The 22948-nt window shown below is 40.9% G+C and overlaps 2 protein-coding genes across 2 annotated transcripts in view; both read right to left on the bottom strand.

Annotated features, from left to right (window-relative positions):
- Nucleotides 1–22948, bottom strand: part of LOC128640333 (tyrosine-protein phosphatase non-receptor type 6) — a 411611-nt gene that overhangs the window by 209323 nt on the left and 179340 nt on the right. The gene's annotated exons all lie outside the window — the stretch shown is intronic.
- LOC128640590 (calsyntenin-3-like) overlaps nucleotides 1–22948 on the bottom strand; it is a 145582-nt gene that overhangs the window by 17517 nt on the left and 105117 nt on the right. Inside the window, exons 14-15 of the mRNA XM_053693060.1 lie at nucleotides 13907–14071; nucleotides 13169–13314 (exon numbers count right to left, since the gene is read on the bottom strand). Coding sequence (XP_053549035.1) covers nucleotides 13169–13314; nucleotides 13907–14071 — 311 coding nt within the window. The remainder of the gene's footprint in view (nucleotides 1–13168; nucleotides 13315–13906; nucleotides 14072–22948) is intronic.

Below are 22948 nucleotides of genomic sequence, written 5' to 3'. Positions count from 1 at the left end.
ACGGGTATCAACTGGAATTCAAAAAATTTCTCCCAAGAGGGAGATTTCTTCTTTCACAATTGTCTGTAAACCAGATAAAGAGAGGCGTTCTTACGTTGTGTAAAAGACCTCTCTACTATGGGAGTAATACGTCCCGTTCCAAGATTAGAACAGGGACAGGGATTTTACTCAAATCTTTTCATAGTTCCCAAAAAAGAGGGAACTTCAGACCTATTTTAGACCTCAAGAGTCTAAAGAAGTTTCTCATAGTTCCATCCTTCAAGATGGAGACCATCAGAATAATTTTACCAATGATCCAGGAGGGTCAATATATGACTACCGTGGACTTGAAGGATGCATACCTTCATATTCCTATCCACAAGGATCATCATCAGTTCCTAAGGTTTGCTTTCCTGGACAAACATTTTCAGTTTGTGGCTCTTCCCTTTGGGTTGGCCACAGCACCCAGGATCTTCACGAAGGTTCTAGGGTCCCTTCTGGCAGTTCTCAGGCGGGGCATAGCAGTGGCGCCTTATCTGGACGATATTTTGATTCAGGCGTCAACTTATCATCTGACGAAATCTCATACAGACACAGTGTTGTCCTTTCTGAGAACTCACGGATGGAATGTGAACCTAGAAAAGAGTTCACTAGTTCCACGGACAAGGGTTCCCTTCTTGGGAACTTTGATAGATTCTGTAGACATGAAAATATTTCTGACGGAGGTCAGAAAGTCAAAAATTCTTAATACTTGCCGAGCCCTTCAGTCCAATCCTCGGCCATCAGTGGCTCAGTGTATGGAGGTAATGGGATTAATGGTAGCGGCAATGGACATCATTCCGTTTGCTCGTTTTCATCTCAGACCACTGCATCTGTGCATGCTCGGACAGTGGAATGGGGACTATGCAAATTTATCTCCTTCGATAAATCTGGATCAAGAGACCAGAGACTCTCTTCTTTGGTGGTTGTCGCCGGATCATCTGTCCCAGGGGACGTGTTTCCGCAGACCCTCTTGGGTGATGGTGCCAACAGACGCCAGCCTTCTGGGGTGCAGTCTGGAATTCCCTGAAGCCTCAGGGTGTATGGACTCAGGTGGAGTGTCTACTTCCAATCAATATTCTGGAATTGAGAGCAATATTCAATGCGCTTCAGGCATGGCCTCAGTTGGCTTCGGCCAAATTCATCAGATTCCAGTCGGACAACATCACGACTGTGGCTTATATCAATCATCAGGGGGGAACGAGGAGTTCCTTAGCGATGACAGAAGTATCGATGGGCGGAGGCCCACTCTTGTTATCTGTCAGCAATCTACATCCCAGGAGTAGACAACTGGGAAGCGGATTTCTTAAGCCGACAGGCTTTTCACCCGGGGGAGTGGGAACTCCATCCAGAGGTATTTGCCTCACTGATTCTCCGATGGGGCAGACCGGAATTGGATCTGATGGCATCTCGACAGAATGCCAAGCTTCCAAGATACGGATCCAGGTCGAGGGATCCTCAAGCCGAACTGATAGATGCCTTGGCAGTGCCTTGGTCGTTCAGCCTAACTTATGTGTTTCCACCGTTTCCTCTCCTTCCCCGCGTGATTGCTCGGATCAAACAGGAGAGAGCGTCAGAAATTCTGATCGCGCCTGCGTGGCCACGCAGGACTTGGTATGTGGATCTAGTGGACATGTCCTCTCTGCCACCGTGGAAACTTCCATTGAGACAGGACCTTCTCATTCAAGGACCTTTCCAACATCCAAATCTAAATTCTCTGCAGCTGACTGCTTGGAGATTGAACGCTTGATTTTATCTAAGCGGGGATTCTCCAATTCGGTCATCGATACTTCGATACAGGCACGTAAGCCTGTCACTAGAAAGATCTATCATAAGATATGGCGTAAATATCTTTTTTGGTGTGAATCCAAGGGCTACTCATGGAGTAAAGTTAGGATTCCCAGGATTCTGTCTTTTCTCCAAGAAGGATTGGAGAAAGGGTTATCAGCGAGTTCCTTAAAGGGACAGATTTCTGCTTTGTCAATTTTGCTACACAAACGTTTGGCAGATGTTCCAGATGTTCAGTCTTTTTGTCAGGCTCTAACCAGAATGTAAGCCTGTGTTTAGACCAATTGCTCCACCCTGGAGTTTGAATTTAGTCCTTAGTGTTCTTCAAGGGGTTCCGTTTGAACCCATGCATTCCATAGATATTAAATTGTTATCTTGGAAAGTTTTGTTTTTGGTTGCTATTTCTTCTGCTCGTAGAGTTTCTGAGCTTTCAGCGTTACAATGTGACTCGCCTTATCTTATCTTTCATTCTGATAAGGTGGTTTTAAAGGTCGTTTCAAATAAGAATATTAATCAGGAAATTGTTGTTCGTTCCTTGTGTCCTAATCCTTCTAAGAAGTAGCATCTGTTTCATAACTTGGACGTGGTCCGTGCCTTGAAGTTTTACTTGCAGGCGACTAAGGATTTCCGTCAATCATCTTCATTATTCATTGTTTTTTTCTGGAAAGCGTAGGGGTCAGAAAGCTACGGCTACCTCTCTTTCTTTTTGGCTGACGAGTATCATCCGCCTGGCATATGAGACTGCTGGACAGCAGCCTCCTGAAAGAATTACGGCTCATTCTACTAGGGCTGTGGCTTCCACATGGGCTTTTAAAAACGATGCTTCTGTTGAACAGATTTGCAAGGCTGTGACTTGGTCGTCTATTCATACTTTTCTCCAACATTGGTGTGTCCGGTCCACGGCGTCATCCATTACTTGTGGGAAATATTCTCCCCCACAGGGAAAGGCAAGGAGAGCACACAGCAAGAGCTGTCCATATAGCTCCCCCTCTGGCTCCGCCCCCCAGTCATTCTCCTTGCCGCTCAGAACAAGTAGCATCTCCACGGGGATGGTGAGGAGTTTGTGGTGTTAGTTGTAGTTTTTTATTCTTCTATCAAGAGTTTGTTATTTTAAAATAGTGCTGGCTTGTACTATTTACTCTACAACAGAAAAGTGATGAAGATTTCTGTTTAAGAGGGCTATGATTTTAGCACAAGTAACTAAAATCCATTTCTGTTACCACGCAGGACTGTTGAAACCAGAGAACTTCAGTTGGGGGTAACAGTTTGCAGACTTATCTGCTTCAGGTATGACTAGTCTCCTTCTAACAACACAGGCTAATGCTAGATGACAGTCATTTTTCCCCTCAGGGAAAACGGTAAGCCATTTTTCTTTCACCTCAGCAAAAAAGATAACAGGCTTCCCCTTTTTGATTTTTATGCTGGTAGACACTGTCAGGGGCCAAATCGATTGTTTTTTATTACAATATGATGGCAATTGAAATGTTTTATAAGCTCATATACACTTGGGGACGTTTTTTATTGATCTGGCTTGCTTTAGACACCTAAATCTAGTCAGGAAGGCCCCTTCACTCTAGTGTACTGAGGGAGGAGGCCTCATTTTGGCACTTCAGTTAATTTCAAGGCAGTGCATGCAGTTCCATGTGAGAGGGTCCTGTGGCTCACAAAGTGACTCCAGAAGGCTTATTTCTGTGGATGATTGACCCCTAAGAAAGGTAAAAGCTGCAGCCATGCTGTAGCAGGGATTGTGGTGTATAAAAACGGTTAAATCCAACAATTAGCTCCGGTTTGCTTGTTTTAAGAGCTAGAGTCTCCATATTTGCTGTGCAATACTTTCTAAGCATTAAGACACTGGGGTCCAAATTTCAGAAAAATCGGATATTGCCTTCATAGTTTTTTGAACATTCAGAAATAAAGTGTGTCATTTTATTATTTAAAGAGACAGTAACGTTTTTGTTTAAAATTGTTTTTATTGCATTGTTTGCCTGCCTAAATCTGTTTAACATGTCTGTGCCATCAGATAACCTATGTTCTGTGTGTGTAGAGACAAATGTGGTTCCCCCTTCGAGTGTTTGTGATAATTGTGCCATAGCGTCCAAACAAAATGAGGACAGCTCTGTTACATTTCATAATGTTGCCCAAGATGATTTATCTAATGAAGGTAGTGGGGATAGTTCTACATCCTCTCCTTCTGTGTCTACACCAGCTTTGCCCGCGCAGGCGACACCTAGCGCGCCAGTGCTTATTTCTATGCAACAATTAACAGCAGTAGTGGATAATTCTATAGCAAATCTTTTATCCAAACTGCCAGCATTTCAGAGAAAGCGTGATTGTTCAGCTTTAAATACAGATAAAAGGGATGAACAATCAGACGCTGACAATGCTTTATCTATTTTACCCTCACATCAATCGGAATTGGCTGTGAGGGAAGGGCTGTCTGAGGGTGAAATTTCAGACTCAGGAAAGATTTCTCAACAGGCAGAACCTGATATAGTAGCATTTAAGTTTAAGCTAGAACATCTCCGCGCTTTGCTAAAGGAGGTATTAGCTACTCTGGATGACTGTGATTCTATGGTAGTACCAGAGAAGTTGTGCAAATTGGACAAATTTTTAGAGGTCCCAGTGCACGACGACGCTTTTCCAATACCCAAAAGGGTAGCGAACATAGTGGAAAAGGAGTGGGAGAAGCCAGGTGTACCCTTTGCCCCACCTCCTATATTTCAGAAAATGTTTCCCATAGTAGACCCTAGAAGGGACGCATGGCAGACGGTCCCGAAGGTTGAGGGAGCTGTTTCAACACTAGCGAAGCGCACCACTATTCCTATAGAGGACAGCTGCGCTTTCAAAGATCCTATGGATAAAAAATTGGAAGGATTGCTTAAAAAGATTTTTGTTCAGCATGGGTTCATCCTTCAACCAGCTACTTGTGTTATTACTGTCACTTCAGCGGCGTCCTTTTGGTTCGAGGAACTAGAAAGGTCGCTCCAGAAAGAGACTTCCTATGAAGAAGTCATGGACAGAATTCACGCATTAAAATTAGCTAATTCCTTTATATTGGATGCCGCCTTTCAAATAACGAAATTGGCGGCGAAAAACTCAGGTTTTGCTATAGTAGCGCGGAGGGCGCTTTGGCTAAAATCCTGGTCGGCAGATGTGTCGTCCAAGACTAAGTTACTTAATATTCCTTTCAAGGGTAAGACCCTTTTTGGGCCGGAATTGAAGGAAATTATTTCAGACATCACTGGGGGTAAGGGCCATGCCCTCCCACAGGATAGGCCTTTTAAGGCTAAGAACAAGTCTAATTTTCGTTCCTTTCGCAATTTCAGGAACGGACCGGCTAATAACTCCACTGCCGCTAGACGAGAAGGTAATGCGGCCCAGCCCAAACCCGCTTGGAAGCCCATGCAAGGCTGGAACAAGGGTAAACAGACCAAGAAACCTGCTGCTGCTACCAAGACAGCATGAAGGGGTAGCCCCCGATCCGGGACCGGATCTGGTAGGGGGCAGACTATCTCTCTTCGCTCAGGCTTGGGCAAGAGATGTTCCGGATCCCTGGGCACTAGAGATAGTCTCCAAGGGATACCTGCTAGAGTTCAAGGGACTTCCTCCAAGGGGAAGGTTCCACCTGTCTCGCTTATCTTCAGACCAGATAAAGAAACAGGCATTCTTACATTGTGTAAGAGACCTATCAAAGATGGGAGTGATAAACCCAGTCCCCTCCGGGGAACAAGGTCTAGGTTTTTACTCAAACCTGTTTGTGGTTCCCAAAAAAGAGGGAACTTTCAGGCCAATTCTGGATTTAAAGATATTAAACAAGTTCCTCAGAGTTCCATCCTTCAAAATGGAAACCATTCGGACAATCTTGCCAACAATCCAGCAGGGTCAATATTTGACTACCGTGGATCTAAAGGATGCGTATCTGCATATTCCAATCCACAAAACTCATCATCAGTTCCTGAGGTTCACCTTTCTGGACAAACATTACCAGTTCGTGGCTCTTCCATTCGGTTTAGCCACCGCTCCCAGAATTTTCACAAAGGTGCTAGGGTCCCTTCTAGCGGTCCTAAGGCCGAGGGGCATCGCTGTAGCACCTTATCTAGACGACATCCTAATCCAACCGTCATCTCTTTCCAAAGCAAGGGCCCACACAGACATTGTGTTGGCTTTTCTCAGATCTCACGGGTGGAAGGTGAACATAGAAAAGAGTTCACTGTCACCGTCCACAAGGGTTCCTTTTCTGGGAACAATAATAGATTCTGTGGAAATGAAGATCTTCCTGACAGAAGTCAGAAAGCTAAAGCTTCTAAACGTTTGTCGAGTTCTTCATTCTATTCCTCAACCCTCCATAGCTCAGTGCATGGAAGTAATAGGACTAATGGTCGCAGCAATGGACGTGGTTCCTTTTGCTCGAATTCATCTAAGACCATTACAGCTGTGCATGCTCAATCAGTGGAATGGGGACTATACAGACTTGTCTCCCCAAATTCAAGTAGACCAGGTAACCAGGGACTCACTTCTCTGGTGGTTGACCCAGGATCACCTGTCTCAGGGAATGAGTTTCCGCAGACCGGAGTGGGTCATCGTCACGACCGACGCCAGCCTCTTGGGGTGGGGCGCGGTCTAGGACTCCCTGAAAGCTCAGGGCCTATGGTCTCGGGAAGAGTCGCTTCTCCCGATAAACATTTTGGAACTAAGAGCAATATTCTATGCGCTCCTGGCTTGGCCTCAGCTAGCAGAAGCCAGGTTCATAAGATTTCAGTCGGACAACATAACGACTGTTGCGTACATCAATCATCAGGGGGGAACAAAGAGTTCCCTAGCGATGAAGGAAGTAACCAAGATTATCCAATGGGCAGAGAATCACTCCTGCCATCTATCTGCTATTCACATCCCAGGAGTAGACAACTGGGAAGCGGACTATTTGAGTCGTCAGACTTTCCATCCGGGGGAGTGGGAACTCCACCCGGAGGTCTTTGCTCAGTTAACCCAATTATGGGGCATTCCAGACATGGATCTAATGGCGTCCCGTCAGAACTTCAAGATTCCTTGCTACGGGTCCAGATCCAGGGATCCCAAGGCGACTCTAGTGGATGCATTAGTGGCGCCTTGGTCGTTCAACCTAGCGTATGTGTTTCCACCGTTTCCTCTCCTTCCCAGGCTCATAGCCAGGATCAAACAGGAGAAGGCCTCGGTGATTCTGATAGCTCCTGCGTGGCCACGCAGGACTTGGTATGCAGACCTGGTGAATATGTCATCGGCTCCACCATGGAAGCTACCTTTGAGACAGGATATTCTAGTACAAGGTCCATTCGAACATCCAAATCTAGTTTCTCTGCAGCTGACTGCTTGGAAATTGAACGCTTGATTTTATCCAAGCGTGGGTTTTCGAATTCTGTGATAGATACTCTGGTCCAAGCCAGAAAACCTGTGACTAGAAAGATTTACCATAAAATATGGAAAAAATATATCTGCTGGTGTGAATCCAAGGGATTCTCCTGGAGTAAGATTAAAATTCCAAAGATTCTCTCCTTTCTCCAAGAAGGTTTGGATAAAGGGTTGTCAGCTAGTTCTCTAAAAGGACAGATTTCTGCTTTATCTGTCTTGTTACACAAACGATTGGCAGCTGTGACAGATGTACAAGCTTTTGTTCAGGCTTTGGTTAGAATCAAGCCTGTTTACAGACCCATGACTCCTCCTTGGAGTCTAAATTTAGTTCTTTCAGTTCTTCAAGGGGTTCCGTTTGAACCTTTACATTCCATAGATATTAAGTTATTATCTTGGAAAGTTCTGTTTTTGGTTGCTATTTCTTCTGCTAGAAGAGTTTCTGAATTATCTGCTTTGCAATGTAATCCACTGGTTTTCCATTCAGATAAGGTTGTTTTGCGTACTAAGCCTGGTTTTCTTCCAAAAGTTGTTTCCAACAAGAATATTAACCAGGAAATAGTTGTTCCTTCTCTGTGTCCGAATCCAGTTTCAAAGAAGGAACGTTTATTACACAATTTAGATGTTCGTGCTTTAAAGTTCTACTTAGAAGCAACAAAAGATTTTAGACAAACCTCATCTTTGTTTGTCGTTTACTCTGGTAAGAGGAGAGGTCAAAAAGCTACTGCTACCTCTCTCTCTTTCTGGCTGAAAAGCATTATCCGATTGGCTTATGAGACTGCCGGACGGCAACCTCCTGACCGAATCACAGCTCACTCTACTAGGGCTGTGGCTTCCACTTGGGCCTACAAGAACGAGGCTTCTGTTGATCAGATATGTAAGGCAGCGACTTGGTCCTCTCTGCACACTTTTGCCAAATTCTACAAATTTGATACTTATGCTTCTTCGGAGGCTATTTTTGGGAGAAAGGTTTTGCAAGCCGTGGTGCCTTTTATTTAGGTAACCTGATTTGCTCCCTCCCTTCATCCGTGTCCTAAAGCTTTGGTATTGGTTCCCACAAGTAATGGATGACGCCGTGGACCGGACACACCAATGTTGGAGTAAACAGAATTTATGTTTACCTGATAAATTACTTTCTCCAACGGTGTGTCCGGTCCACGGCCCGCCCTGGTTTCCTAATCAGGTTGAAACATTTTTTCTTTATACACTACAGTCACCACGGCACCCTATAGTTTCTCCTTTTTCTCCTAACCGTCGGTCGAATGACTGGGGGGCGGAGCCAGAGGGGGAGCTATATGGACAGCTCTTGCTGTGTGCTCTACTTGCCTTTCCCTGTGGGGGAGAATATTTCCCACAAGTAATGGATGACGCCGTGGACCGGACACACCGTTGGAGAAAGTAATTTATCAGGTAAGCATAAATTCTGTTTTTCAAAATTTTACAAATTTGATACTTTTGCTTCTTCTGAGGCTGTTTTTGGGAGAAAGGTTCTTCAAGCAGTGGTGCCTTCCGTTTAGGTCTCTGTCTTGTCCCTCCCTTTCATCCGTGTCCTCTAGCTTTGGTATTGTATCCCACAAGTAAGGATGAAATCCGTGGACTCGTCGTATCTTGTAGAAGAAAAGTAAATTTATGCTTACCTGATAAATTAATTTCTTCTACGATACGACGAGTCCACGGCCCTCCCTGTCAGTTTTCAGACGGATTTAGATTATATTATATTTTTTATAAACTTCAGTCACCTCTGCACCTTTGGCTTTTCCTTTCTCTTCCTAACTTCGGTCGAATGACTGGAGGTGGAGGGAAGGGAGGAGCTATATATACAGCTCTGCTGTGGTGCTCTTTGCCACTTCCTATTAGCAGAAGGTTAATATCCCACAAGTAAGGATGAAATCCGTGGACTCGTCGTATCGTAGAAGAAATTAATTTATCAGGTAAGCATAAATTTACTTTTTGGAGGAGCTGAGACTTCTACTCAGGGACTACCATGCAGCCTTTGATGACACGCTACACTTGGTGTTTAACCTACGAACCATTTCTGGATCTAGTCTATTTACCCAACTGGAACCTGTTTCTGCAGTAACTAAAGGTGGTAGCGCTTTGGGGCCCCAGCGCATAATTACTACCCCAGCGCATAATTACTACCCAGGACGAACATGAAAGAAACCCGACACTCATTAACAGGAAGCCCTCAGAGGAAGATTGGTCGACTGCAGATGAGAAGTCAAAGAGAGGGTTATTACATGCAACGTTACTTTACCACAGGTCAGCAAAGGCAGCATCACAGAGACACAACCAATTCCTTTACCGATGCATGTGATTGGGAACTTTCTGCATCAGGGATCTCCTGTCTCATTACTGTCAAAGGTCCCCTGCTACACCAAACTGCCGATACTCTCCTGGGACACCGGGGATCATCTGAACTTGCCAGGGAGCTTTGGACCTTCAATGAAGGTAGGGGTGGGATAACTGTGAAACCCGCTTTGTGGATCTCTCAGGCTCCCTATTCTCTTTAAAAAGACGCTCCCCTACACAACTGCAATTTACTCCCTGGACGGCGTCAACCCGACAAGGACAGCAGATCTTTTATTCTCCCGCCTAAAGGAACTTGGCCATTTGATGTTTATATTTGTTCTCTTTTTGCTCTTTACTATCAATAGCAATAGTTATTAAATGTACTTAAATTTTGGTGGTACTCGTTCCCCTATGTGCACAATTTACTATTTTGTGACAAATTTTCTTTTTTAACCCTACAGTCGGAGATTCCTGCTTATATTAGTTAAGATTTTCACTTTCCTTTAGTGGCTATGTTTCCGGTCCTAATTGATGTACTGCTTACAAATGCTCTGCACGATTCCAGTCAGTGGGTGGTACTCCTGATTAATCGGTGTACTCTACTGTTTAGACAAATGTTCATGTCTGTAATCATGCTTAAAACTAGTTTGGAGTCCCATAAGTCCAGTATACCTAATAATAGGATAGAGTATCTCCTATAACATATGTTTACCTAACAATTCCAGCACTGATTGTCTAACTTTCATCCTGAAGAATGTGGTTACAGTTGCCTTGGTTTAGCCATATGTATGTTAGTAATACATGTATGGCTACTTTGGGATTCTATGAGTGACCTTTTAGAACTTGACATTTTTATGACACTATTTCTGTCTTACATTTAGTGATCCTTTGGGACCTGCTTCTTGATTACCACTACCTACTTAGCTATACAAGGTGGCCCTCGGTTTACAACGGCACCGTTTCAGAATAACCTTTTTTTTCAGTCATGTGACTGCTATTGAAAAGCATTGAGAAGCAGTTCATTGATTAAAATAGCCAGTAGGTGGAGCTGTCCGCTTGTGTTGCAGCAAAGATATGCAAGCCAAGCAAGCTGAAATTAATCAGTTTTACCAGACCTGAGCTATCGAGCAGCTTGCAAAGGAACAAGATCTTCCTTTTTCTAAATCAGTCCAGATTTGAATGCATAGAAAGAACCGTTTGCAGAAAAATGCAAGTGAAGTCTGTGTTGTGTGATTATTTTATTAGGTTTATAATGCTGTTTAGCAAATGTTTTTGTTCAATTAACTTAGTTTAATTATATATTCTGTGTTGTGTGATTATTTTATTAGGTTTATAATGCTGTTTAGCATTTAAAGTCTTCATTTCAAAGATTTAAAAATAATGTATTAGGTGTTACTTATGAGAGGGGCCTGGAACCTAACTCCCTCACTTCCCATTGACTTACTTTATAAACTGGGTTTCAATTTACAACAGTTTCTATTTACAACCATTCCTTCTGGAACCTAACCCCGGCATAAACTGAGGGCTCCCTGTATTTTTGCTGTAAACCTTGGTTTTTTAATCCCCTTTATACCATTTATCCTCACAGATATAGTTTTTAGGGCCAGCCCTTTACCCCTGAATATCTCAATGCTATTGTGCCCTATTTATATTTTTAGAGGTTCAGATCATAATTTTGGGAGTACGTCTTGCTGTCAGCGGCCGGGATGGCACAATGTCTTTCCTCTTATATTTGTACCTATCTCTGTATTAAATTCTCTCAGTAATTCTTACCATTGGAGCATATGATATAGCCTCTGTACCTCGGCCATACAACTATATGTATTATAGTTCTAGCAATACACTTAGTCTATCGCTAAATTCTAAACTAGACGCTGAATATACCCTTCCTAAGGTGTAGTGGTAAGATCTCTTCCCTCTCTCTTGGTAATTTATCCTGGGGATTTCCCCTCTTATGATACTTGCAGGTTCCTATGTGTTTAACATGATTCCCATACTCGTTGTCCCTCTGTCCTATATAGACACAGCACCAGCTTATACTACACTCTAGTTATGTTGCGGGCAAAACCCTGGTTACGCTTCTTTGATGTTGTACTAACTTGATAAATACATTATTTGGTACTTTTACACTACTGTTTGGATCCATAAGTGAGCCCCTATTTTTCAGTTGCCTTCTTTAAAGTTACTAAGATCAAGATAGGTCCCAAAAGTGACCCAAGGTGCCAGATGGCTTCGCTATAGATTCTATATTACAACTAAAACCTGAGGTCTAGATAATGAGGCCCATAAGTGGTCTCCTATAATTGATGCTCTATATTACATTTGATATGAGGTCCAATAGTGGCCTCTTAGAAAGATAAGAAGATTTAACTGTGTTTTTTTTCCTCTTTTCTCTTTGCACCAATTGTATTTATTATTTGCTTTATACCATATGGATAGCAATAATTATTTATTACATATACAACTCTAATATGTACCCCATATGATGTTAATTGCTACAAGCAAATCCTTTGTTTGCCGAATCATTACCTCAATAAAAAAAATACCCAATATTAACATGTTTCAATGTTTGTTCCTCCAATTATCATTAAATGTATTTATGGTAAAGGAACTCCAAAATTGTTATTGATTTAAAAGATAGATAACAGCTTTATTACCCTTTCCCCAGTTTTGTATAACCAATATTGTTATATTAATATACTTATAACATCTAGCACTCTGAATCTGTGCCTTTATCTCAGCCCATTTTATAAGCTTTTTACAGTAAGACAGTGCTAGTTCATGTGTGCCGTATAGCTAGGCTGACCATATTGCCGCTTTAAGAAGGAACACATATGAAAAATACATATGTGAGGGTTCTTATACAAAACCATTTCTTTAAACAGCCCTGACATATGTATTTTTCATATGTGTTCCTTCTTAAAGCGGCAATATGGTCAGCCTACGTATAGCTAACACTGTACTCACTCCCATCAGCACTAATTGGCTAAAATGCAAGTATATCAAAAGAGCTGAAATATGTGTGCAGTCTGCAGAGGCTTTAGTTACAAGGTAATAACGGAGATAAAAAAGTGTATTAATAGAACTAGGGAATGGGTAATAAATGGATTATCTATCTTTTTAAACAATCACAATTTTGGAGTAGACTGTGCCTTTAAATTATGCAGTTAATTTGTACTTTGAATAGCAGAAAATATAATATTACAATGACCTCACCCAGCTGGCAACATTTTCTGTGGAGAACACTGCAGATAACTGCCTGGAAGCCAAGGGTTAACCATAATCCTTGCTGATTGGCTGGGCTAGAGGTCAGTATGTTACTTGGCAATAATTTAATCCTTTCTGCCAGCTGAGGGGTTTATACAGTATTGTGCTTTGTTATTGCTGAGGTGTAGCTTGTGTGTATTATCTCACATGTGACACATGAGGCAATGTAAGTCCGGTGTTAACCTCTGCGTGATACCAGCCAGCATAAGGATGGGGTTTATATTTACATGTAGTGTCTCATTAACCATAGCGGCTCTCATCAGATGATGGGCACATGCCACCTTCTCACTGGCCCAGTAACACTATCCTCCCTAGTCTTACCAATTCCTGCAGCTGACTCATTAGTATTTTTCTCTTATGTGCCTAGATATTCTACTCTGATTATGCACCTTACACCCTTTTCTATATAACACCTACATACCTCTGTATACAGCTGGTTGCTTATATACTTCCCATTCATCTCACTGCAGGACACATGGAATTTTCGAGCATACAGAGCAGCTTGGAACTTTGTCCGATAACTAAGACTACGCAGGATGTCCTCATACACTGCCACATTCTGCACACCTGGGGGGGGAGATATTATCATCACTTGTGATATAATCATATACAGTAGAAATAAAAACAACCAGTTCTGTGGAGTTTAGAGGGTAAATGTCACTCAGATGCATGAATCAAATAGAATGTTACTCTGATGGGATTCCAGCTTAGGGAAGATATATGTAGATGCTGTAGAGAGGAAGGGTAATAGTGGCTTATGGCAAATAAGTTACAATCGCTCTATAGTTATGAATGTTAGGTTTAAGTTCGATGCAAATGGAAAATGCAATAATGTTTGTTACTGGTCCCATGGGATTTAGGGTAAAATAGAAGCCAACATGGAGAGGGCTTCATATTAATGGTTCAGAGAATCAGGAACAAATAGTGTCACACGATGAGGTTTTGTAGGAGGAGAACATTTACATGGTTCTGGAGACCAGATAGAAAAAGCAGATACTTTCTTTTCACATGGCAGATGCTGTAGGATTCAGATTGGGAAGAAAGTAGGATGGAAAATATGCCTGGGGTGCGAGAACTCATGGGGATTACAGTAAGAGGAAACGTCAGGATTAGTTGATACAGGTTCTGAGGAAGGATGAAGATAATAGAATTAACTCACCTATAATCCGTAGGCTTCGTGAGCTGTTTTCAGTCTCTAGGCCACGTTGCCATGCTGAAGAGACATCCAGGGACAGACTCTCATAATCGGGGTTCAAATCCTCCCCGACAACCACAACCTCGCACCTCTCCAGAGAGCACTCTATTCCGTCAGGAGACTGCATGTCTAAACACACAAGTGCAAGAGAGAGACACGAGCAATAATCATAATTACCCTCCTTTAATTCCCTCAATGTAGAAAAGTATCAGTTCAGCAACATTAGGAGTCCAGTGCACGTGAAGACAGGGACTCTGCCAAGCTCCCCCAATCACAATGGTACATACAAACTTGTCCACAGCACTGTTATTCTTTAATTACTTTATTTTCTGTTAGGGTACAGACAAAAAATAGCGACGTTTCGAGTGCTACCGCTCTTAATCATGCTAGTTACATTGTATCCAAATTCCACTTTTTAAAACCCTCAACGACTAAACATAGTGGCTCTGCTGCCATCTACTGACCAAAAACAGTAATTACACAATAAAAACATTCTCAGTAATTACATAGTGAAATGTAACTGTTATTATATTTGTTTGCTTACACAGAAATGTTAAACTTTATAATGCATTTTTCACTCTAAACATCACATCTTATTATACCAATATCAAAGGATTACACATCAAATACCAAATTCATTATTTACAAAAATCCATTTTGTATAAAAATTCATCACTTTCAGAAAATTCATCATTTGTAAAAAAATTATCACTTGCAAAAAACAAACATTTTTTTTACAAACAACTGGGAAAAATTCATTTCCTGCTAAAAATTAATATCTTCTATAACTCAGAAAGATCTTTTATAGAATTATGTTTTACAAACAGATTTTCTATATATAATGTGATTTGTTACAGTAGGATTTTTTACAATAGGTTTTACAGAAAAATCGACCGGTCATGCTCTCTATTGAGCCCGTTGGGTGCCATGCTCCCTAATTCAAAAATCCAAAACATTTCCTTTTTGTTTTAGGAGCTTTTCCCTGTTACTTCCATTTCTTTGGGGACCCACACTATCAATTATTTGCCATCTTATTTGGCTTATTTGATGCCCACATTGTAAGAAGTGATAGGATACATTCTTACACCTTATATTAGAGCGATGCTGGCAAATCCTGTCCTTGATCATTCTGGTAGTTTCCCCTATATAGATCAGGGAACAGGAACATTTTATGAGATAAATCACATATCTTGACTCACATGTGTAATACTCTTATCTCATATTTCTTCCCATTCCTGGGATGATAAAAATATTTCCCTTTTATTATGGAGTTGACAGCTCATGCATCCTAGACAAGGAAAACATCCCTTATTTCTTTCATGTAATTGGCAAGAGTCCATGAGCTAGTGACATATGGGATATACAATCCTACCAGGAGGGGCAAAGTTTCCCAAACCTCAAAATGCCTATAAATACACCCCTCACCACACCCATAATTCAGTTTTACAAACTTTGCCTCCTATGGAGGTGGTGAAGTAAGTTTGTGCTAGATTTCTACGTTGATATGCGCTTCTCAGCAGGCTGAAGCCCAGTTCCTCTCAGAGTGCAGTGAATGACAGAGGGATGTGAAGGGAGTATCACCTATTGAATGCAATGGTCATCCTAACGGGGATCTATTTCATAGGTTCTCTGTTATCGGTCGTAGAGATTTCTTCTCCTACCTCCCTTTTCAGATCGACGATATACTCTTATATACTATTACCTCTACTGATATCCATTTCAGTACTGGTTTGGCTGTCTACTATATGTAGATGAGTGTCTTTTGGTAAGTATGTTTTCCTTTATTAACATAGAAACATAGATATTGACGGCAGATAAGAGCCATAGGCCCAGCAAGTCTGCCCGATATTGCCTAACAGTATAAACTTATCTAGTTCGTAGGATAGCCTTATGCTTGTCCCATGCATTTTTAAAGTCCCCCACAGTGTTTGTTGCTACTACCTCTTGAGGAAGTTTATTCCATAAATCAATCACTCTTTCTGTAAAGAAGCTTCCTCAAATTACTCCTGAATCTACTACCCTTTAGCTTGAGCTCATGACCCCTTGTTCTTGAATTTTCCATTTTATGTAAAATACCCACAGCCTCAGTTTTACTAAACCCTTTAATGTACTTGAAAGTTGCTATCATATCACCTCTTTCCCTTCTCTCCTCTAAGCTATACATATTTAGGTCATTGCGCCTATCCTGGTAAGTTTTATTTTTTAGACCATGTACCATGGCTATGGTTTGGCACTTTAAATGTAAAGTTCTAAATATAATGTTTGTACTTATATTTGCCATGATTCAGGTTTATCAGTATATTTCCTTTTTACAGACTGTCAGTTTCATTTTGGGAAATGCACATATAAAAAAAAAAAAAAAAAAAAAAAAAATTATTACCTGAAATTTTTCATATTGACTTTTTTTCTAAATTGCGGGCTGTTAGGCTCGCGGGTGCGCAAAATGCTATAATTTATTGCGTCATTCTTGGCGCGAGACTTTTTTGGCGCGAGAATTACGTTTGTTGACGTATTTTCGTCATTTCCGGCGTCTTAGTTGGCACCGAGAATTTTCACATAGTTGCGTCATCTATGACGCTCGTGTTTGTTGCAGACATTTTTGGCGCCAAAAAATATTTTGTCAGTTGTGGGCGTCATACTTGGCGCCAGACTTTTGACATTATTTAAGTCTTCATGTATTTTTGCTTCTGGTTTCCAGAGGCTTATTCTGTTTGCATTTTTTCCCATTTCTGAAACTGTCATATAAGGAAATTGATCATTTTGCTTTCTATGTTGTTTTTTCTATTACATATTGCAAGATGTCTCAATCTGACCCTGTATTGAATCTACTTCTGGAATGCTGCTGCCTGATGTTGGTTCTACCAAAGCTTAAGTGCATTTGTTGTAAACTTGTGGTAACTGTTCCTCCGTTTGTGTTAGTTGTCATGATAAACTTTCTAAAGGAGACAATATTTCCATTAGTAGTAGTCCATTACCTGTTGTTGTTCCTTCAACATCTAATGTTCAGTATATTCCTGTTAATGTGAGATAATTTGTTTCTAATTCTATTCAGAAGGCCCTGTCTGTTATACCACCTTCTAATAAACGTAAAAGGTCTTTTAAAACTTCTCATAAATTCGATGAATTTTTAAATGACCGACAGCATTCTGATTTATCTATCTCTGATGAGGATCTATCTGGTTCAGAAGATTCTGCCTCAGATATTGACACTGACAAAACTTCATATTTATTTAAAATGGAGTATATTCTTTCTTTATTAAAAGAGGTGTTGATTGCATTAGATATGGAGGAGACTAGTCCTCTTGATATTAAAACCAGTAAACGTTTAAATTCGGTTTTTAAACCTCATGTAGTTATTCCAGAGGTTTTTCCAGTTCCTGATGCTATTTCAGAGGTAATTTCTAGGGAATGGAATAGTCTGGGTACTTCATTTACTCCTCCTTCAAGGTTTAAGAGACTGTACCCTTTGCCGACTGATAGATTGGAGTTTTGGGAAAAGATCCCCAAAGTTGATGGGGCTATCTCTACTCTTGCTAAGCGTACTACTATTCCTACGGCAGATAGTACTTCTTTTAAAGATCCTTTAGATAGGAAGCTTGAATCTTATCTAAGGAAGGCTTATTTATGTTCAGGTCTTCTTAGGCCTGCTATTTCTTTGGCTGATGTTGCTGCAGCTTCAACTTTTTGGTTGGAAACATTAGCGCAACAAGTACCAGATTCTAATGTGTATAGCATTGTTAAGCTAATTCAACATGCTAATAATTTCATTTCATTTTAGCTATTTTAGCTAGAAGAGCTTTATGGCTTAAATCTTGGAATGCGGATATGACTTCTAAGTCAACGTTGTATTGTATTGGGTACTTGTAAAGCGTGGCTAATCACCTGTAAGGGTCTCAAGGCGCTGCTCATTTTATCGACCTCGGAAGGATGAAAGGCTGAGTGGCTCAAACCTGCAACCCTTGGGTTGCTACAGAGCTCAGCCACAGTGCCTTAGCATGCTGAGCTATCTGTCCGGCTCAGCATGCTAAGGCCGTTGCTATCTCTATCTTTCCAAGGTAATAAATTATTTGGTTCTCAGTTGGATTCTATAATTTCAACTGTCACTGGGGGGAAGGGAGCCTTTTTGCCTCAGGATAAAAAATCTAAGGGTAAATTTAGGGCTGCTAACCGTTTTCGTTCCTTTCGTCAGAATAAGGAACAGAAACCTGACCCTTCCCCTAAAGGAACGGTTTCCAATTGCAAGCCTTTTCCAGTCTGGAATAAATCCAAGCCTTTTAGAAAATCAAAACCAGCCCCCAAGTCCGCATGAAGGTGGGGCCCTCATTCCAGCGCAGCTGGTAGGGGGCAGACTTCGATTTTTCAAGGATGTTTGGATCAATTCAATCCAAAATCATTGGATTCAGAACATTGTTTCTCAAGGGTACAGAATAGGTTTCAAGGTAAGACCGCCTGCGAGAAGTTTCTTTCTCTCACGCATTCCAGTGAACCCAGTAAAGGCTCAGGCTTTCCTGAAGTGTGTTTCAGACCTGGAGTTATCCGGGCTAATTGTGCCAGTTCCATATCTGGAACGGGGTCTGGGGTTTTATTCAAATCTGTTCATTGTTCCAAAGAAAGAGAATTATTTCAGACCAGTTCTGGATCTAAAAATTTTGAATCGTTATGTAAGAATACCAACATTCAAAATGGTGACTATAAGGACTATTCTGCCTTTTGTTCAGCAAGGGCATTATATGTCCACAATAGACTTACAGGATGCTTATCTTCATATTCCGATTCATCCAGATCATTATCAGTTCCTGAGATTCTCTTTTCTAGACAAGCATTACCAATTTGTTGCTCTTCCTTTTGGCTTAGCAACAGCTCCAATGATTTTTTCAAAGGTTCTCGGTGCCCTACTCTCTGTAATCAGAGAGCGGGGTATTGCGGTGTTTCCTTATTTGGACGATATCTTGGTACTTGCTCAGTCTTTACATTCTGCAGAATCACACACAAATCGACTAGTGTTGTTTCTTCAAAGACAAGGGTAACCTTTTTAGGATTCCAAATAGATTCAGTATCCATGACTTTGTCTCTAACAGACAAAAGACGTCTGAAATTGGTTTCAGCTTGTCGGAACCTTCAGTCTCAGTCATTCCCTTCAGTAGCTATGTGCATGGAGGTTTTAGGTCTCATGGCTTCAGCATCGGAGGCGATCCCCTTTGCTCGTTTTCACATGAGACCTCTTCAGCTTTGTATTCTGAACCAATGGTGCAGGGATTATACAAAGATATCACAATTAATATCCTTAAATCCCAATATTCGACTATCTCTGACTTGGTGGTTAGATCACCACCGTTTGGTCCAGGGGGCCTCTTTTGTTCGTCCAACCTAGACTGTGATTTCAACAGATGCAAGTCTTTCAGGTTGGGGATCTGTCTGGGGATCTCTGACAGCGCAGAGGGTTTGGAAATCTCAAGAGGCGAGATTACCAATCAATATTTTGGAACTCTGTGCGATTCTCAGAGCTCTTCAGTTTTGGCCTCTTCTGGAGAGAGAATGTTTATTTGTTTTCAGACAGACAATGTCACAACCGTGGCGTATGTCAATCATCAAGGTGGGACTCACAGTCCTCAAGCTATGAAAGAAGTATCTTGGATACTTGCATGGGCGGAATCCAGCTCCTGTCTAATCTCTGTGGTCCATATCCCAGGTATAGACAATTGGGGAGCGGATTATCTCAGTCGCCAGACTTTACATCCGGGAGAATGGTCTCTTCACCCAGATGTGTTTCTTCAGATTGTTCAGATGTGGGGGCTTCCAGAAATAGATCTGATGCCTTCTCATCTAAACAGGAAACTTCCCAGGTATCTGTCCAGGTCCAGGGATCCTCAGGCGGAAGCAGTGGATGCGTTGTCAATTCCTTGGAATTATCAACCTGCTTATATCTTTCCGCCTCTAGTTCTTCTTCCAAGAGTGATTTCCAAAATCATAATGGAGCGTTCATTTGTACTGCTGGTGGCTCCAGCATGGCCACACAGGTTTTGGTATGCGGATCTTGTTCGGATGTCCAGTTGCCAATCTTGGCCACTTCCGTTAAGGCCAGACCGTCTATCTCAAGGTCCATTTTTCCATCAGGATCTCAAATCATTAAATTTGAAGGTATGGAGATTGAACGTTTAGTGCTTAGTCATAGAGGTTTCTCTGACTCAGTGATTAATACTATGTTGCAGGCTCGCAAATCTGTGTCTAGAAAGATTTATTACCGAGTTTGGAAGACTTACATTTTATGGTGTTCTTCTCATAAAATTTCTTGGCATTCTTTTAGAATTCCTAGAATTTTACAGTTTCTTCAGGATGGTTTGGATAAGGGTTTGTCTGCAAGTTCCTTGAAAGGACAAATCTCTGCTCTTTCTGTTCTGTTTCACAGAAAAATTGCTAATCTTCCTGACATTCATTGTTTTGTACAGGCTTTGGTTCGTATCAAGCCTGTCATTAAGCCAATTTCTCCTCCTTGGAGTCTTAATTTGGTATTGAGGGCTTTACAGGCTCCTCCGTTTGAGCCTATGCATTCTCTGGACATTAAATTACTTTCTTGGAAAGTGTTGTTCCTTTTGGCTATCTCTTCTGCTAGAAGAGTTTCTGAATTATCTGCTCTTTCTTGTGAGTCTCCTTTTCTGATTTTTCATCAGGATAAGGCGGTTTTGCGGACTTCTTTTAAATTTTTACCTAAAGTTGTGAATACCAACAACATTAGTAGAGAAATTGTTGTCCCTTCGTTGTGTCCTAATCCTAAGAATTCTTTGGAAAGATCTTTACATTCTTTGGACGTGGTTAGAGCTTTGAAATATTATGTTGAAGCTACTAAAGATTTCAGAAAGACTTTTAGTCTATTTGTTATCTTTTCTGGTTCTAGGAAAGGTCAGAAGGCTTCTGCCATTTCTTTGGCATCTTGGTTAAAAAGCTTTTGATTCATCATGCTTATTTGGAGTCGGGTAAATCCCCGCCTCAGAGGATTACGGCTCATTCTACTAGGTCAGTTTCTACTTCCTGGGCTTTTAAGAATGAAGCTTCTGTTGATCAGATTTGCAAAGCAGCAACTTGGTCTTCTTTGCATACTTTTATTAAATTCTACCAGTTTGATGTTTTTTCTTCTTCAGAAGCAGTTTTTGGTAGAAAAGTTCTTCAGGCAGCTGTTTCAGTTTGATTCTTCTGCTTATAATTTCAGTTTTTTTCATTATAAGATTAAAACTTTTTGATTTGGCATGTGGATTTTTTTTCAGCGGAATTGGCTGTCTTTATTTTTATCCTTCCCTCTCTAGTGACTCTTGCGTGGAGTTCCACATCTTGGGTATTTGCTATCCCATACGTCACTAGCTCATGGACTCTTGCCAATTACATGAAAGAAAACATAATTCATGTAAGAACTTACCTGATAAATTCATTTCTTTCATATTGGCAAGAGTCCATGAGGCCCACCCTTTTTGTGGTGGTTATGATTTTTTTGTATAAAGCACAATTATTCCAATTCCTTGTTGATGCTTTCGCTCCTTTCTTATCACCCCACTTCTTGGCTATTCATTAAACTGAATTGTGGGTGTGGTGAGGGGTGTATTTATAGGCATTTTGAGGTTTGGGAAACTTTGCCCCTCCTGGTAGGATTGTATATCCCATATGTCGCTAGCTCATGGACTCTTGCCAATATGAAAGAAATGAATTTATCAGGTAAGTTCTTACATAAATTGTTTTTTCTTATTCAAAAATGCCTGTCTTTCCTTTTTCTTGGGCCCTACATCTGTACTAGTGAGTTGGTCTTTCAGATGTTTCACTCTCTTTTAAGCCATTAATGGTGGATTCTTAAATATTTCCATTTCCTTATTGCACTCTTTCAATATATGCCAGTGTCTCTTTACTATACGTGTAATCTCCTCATTGTTAGAATTAAACTGAGTAACTAAGATCAATCAATCCTCTGGGTTCTCTTTATCTTTCTTTTGTTTGTTGTCCTTTATACTAGATGTATGTTTTTCTATGACCGTCCTTGGGTACTCTCTATTGAGAATTTTTTGTTGCATTTTCCTCATCCTTATTTCTTTAGTTACAGTATCTGTGACAATTCTATCAACCTTTAACAGTTGACTCTTAGGTAAAGAGTTAATTAACCCTCTCAGATGGAAACTTTCATAGTCAAGCAATGTATATCTGTCTGTCACTTTGCTGTATAGGTCAAACACCAATTTATTCCCCTCTTTTATTACTCTGGTATCCAAGAAGGTCACTGACTCTTCACTCCACTCCATAGAGAATTCTAGATCTTTTATAGCTCCATTAATCTCCTTAACAAAATCTTCCAGGGACTCTATGCTGCCCCACCATATGCCGAACACGTCGTCTATGAAACGCCATCATGTGGCTCCATATGATCTAAATTTCTCATTTTCATACACGACTCTTTCCTCTATCTCATTCATAAATAAGTTGGCATATGATGGGGCAACGTTGGTCCCCATTGCTGTCCCTTTCACTTGAATATACCAATCATCCTGAAAAATGAAATGGTTCCAATAGAGGATAAGCCTCAGTAAATCTTCAATGAATTCAACCTGTATATCCGAACATTTTTTATTTACTTTACAAATCTTTTTCACTATTCCAATTCCAGTCTCGTGTTTAATAGCCATGTAAAGGCTTTTCACATCCATGGTATATAGCAAAAATGTATCAGATTCCAAGCATAACTCCTTGGCTTTATTTAAAAAATCTCCTGTGTCCCTCAAATAAGATGATATTTGTGTAACCTCTGGCTGTAACAATTTGTCAAGCAATATTGAAATATTTGTCAGAGCTGAATTAACGCTAGAGACTATCGGCCTCCCAGGTGGTCTTACTAAATTCTTATGTACCTTAGGTACGGTGTAAAAAATCGGGTTCTTTGGCTCTTTATTGAATAGATATTCCCTTAATTTCTTATCTATCACTCTATTTTCATATGCTTTATTTAGTAATCTTTCAATTTCTTTCTGTATATTA

The sequence above is a fragment of the Bombina bombina genome, chromosome 9, assembly GCF_027579735.1.
Source record: "Bombina bombina isolate aBomBom1 chromosome 9, aBomBom1.pri, whole genome shotgun sequence".
NCBI lineage: Eukaryota > Metazoa > Chordata > Amphibia > Anura > Bombinatoridae > Bombina > Bombina bombina.
Note: the sequence above shows the minus strand (reverse complement) of the source record. Positions and strands in the feature narration are given on the sequence as shown.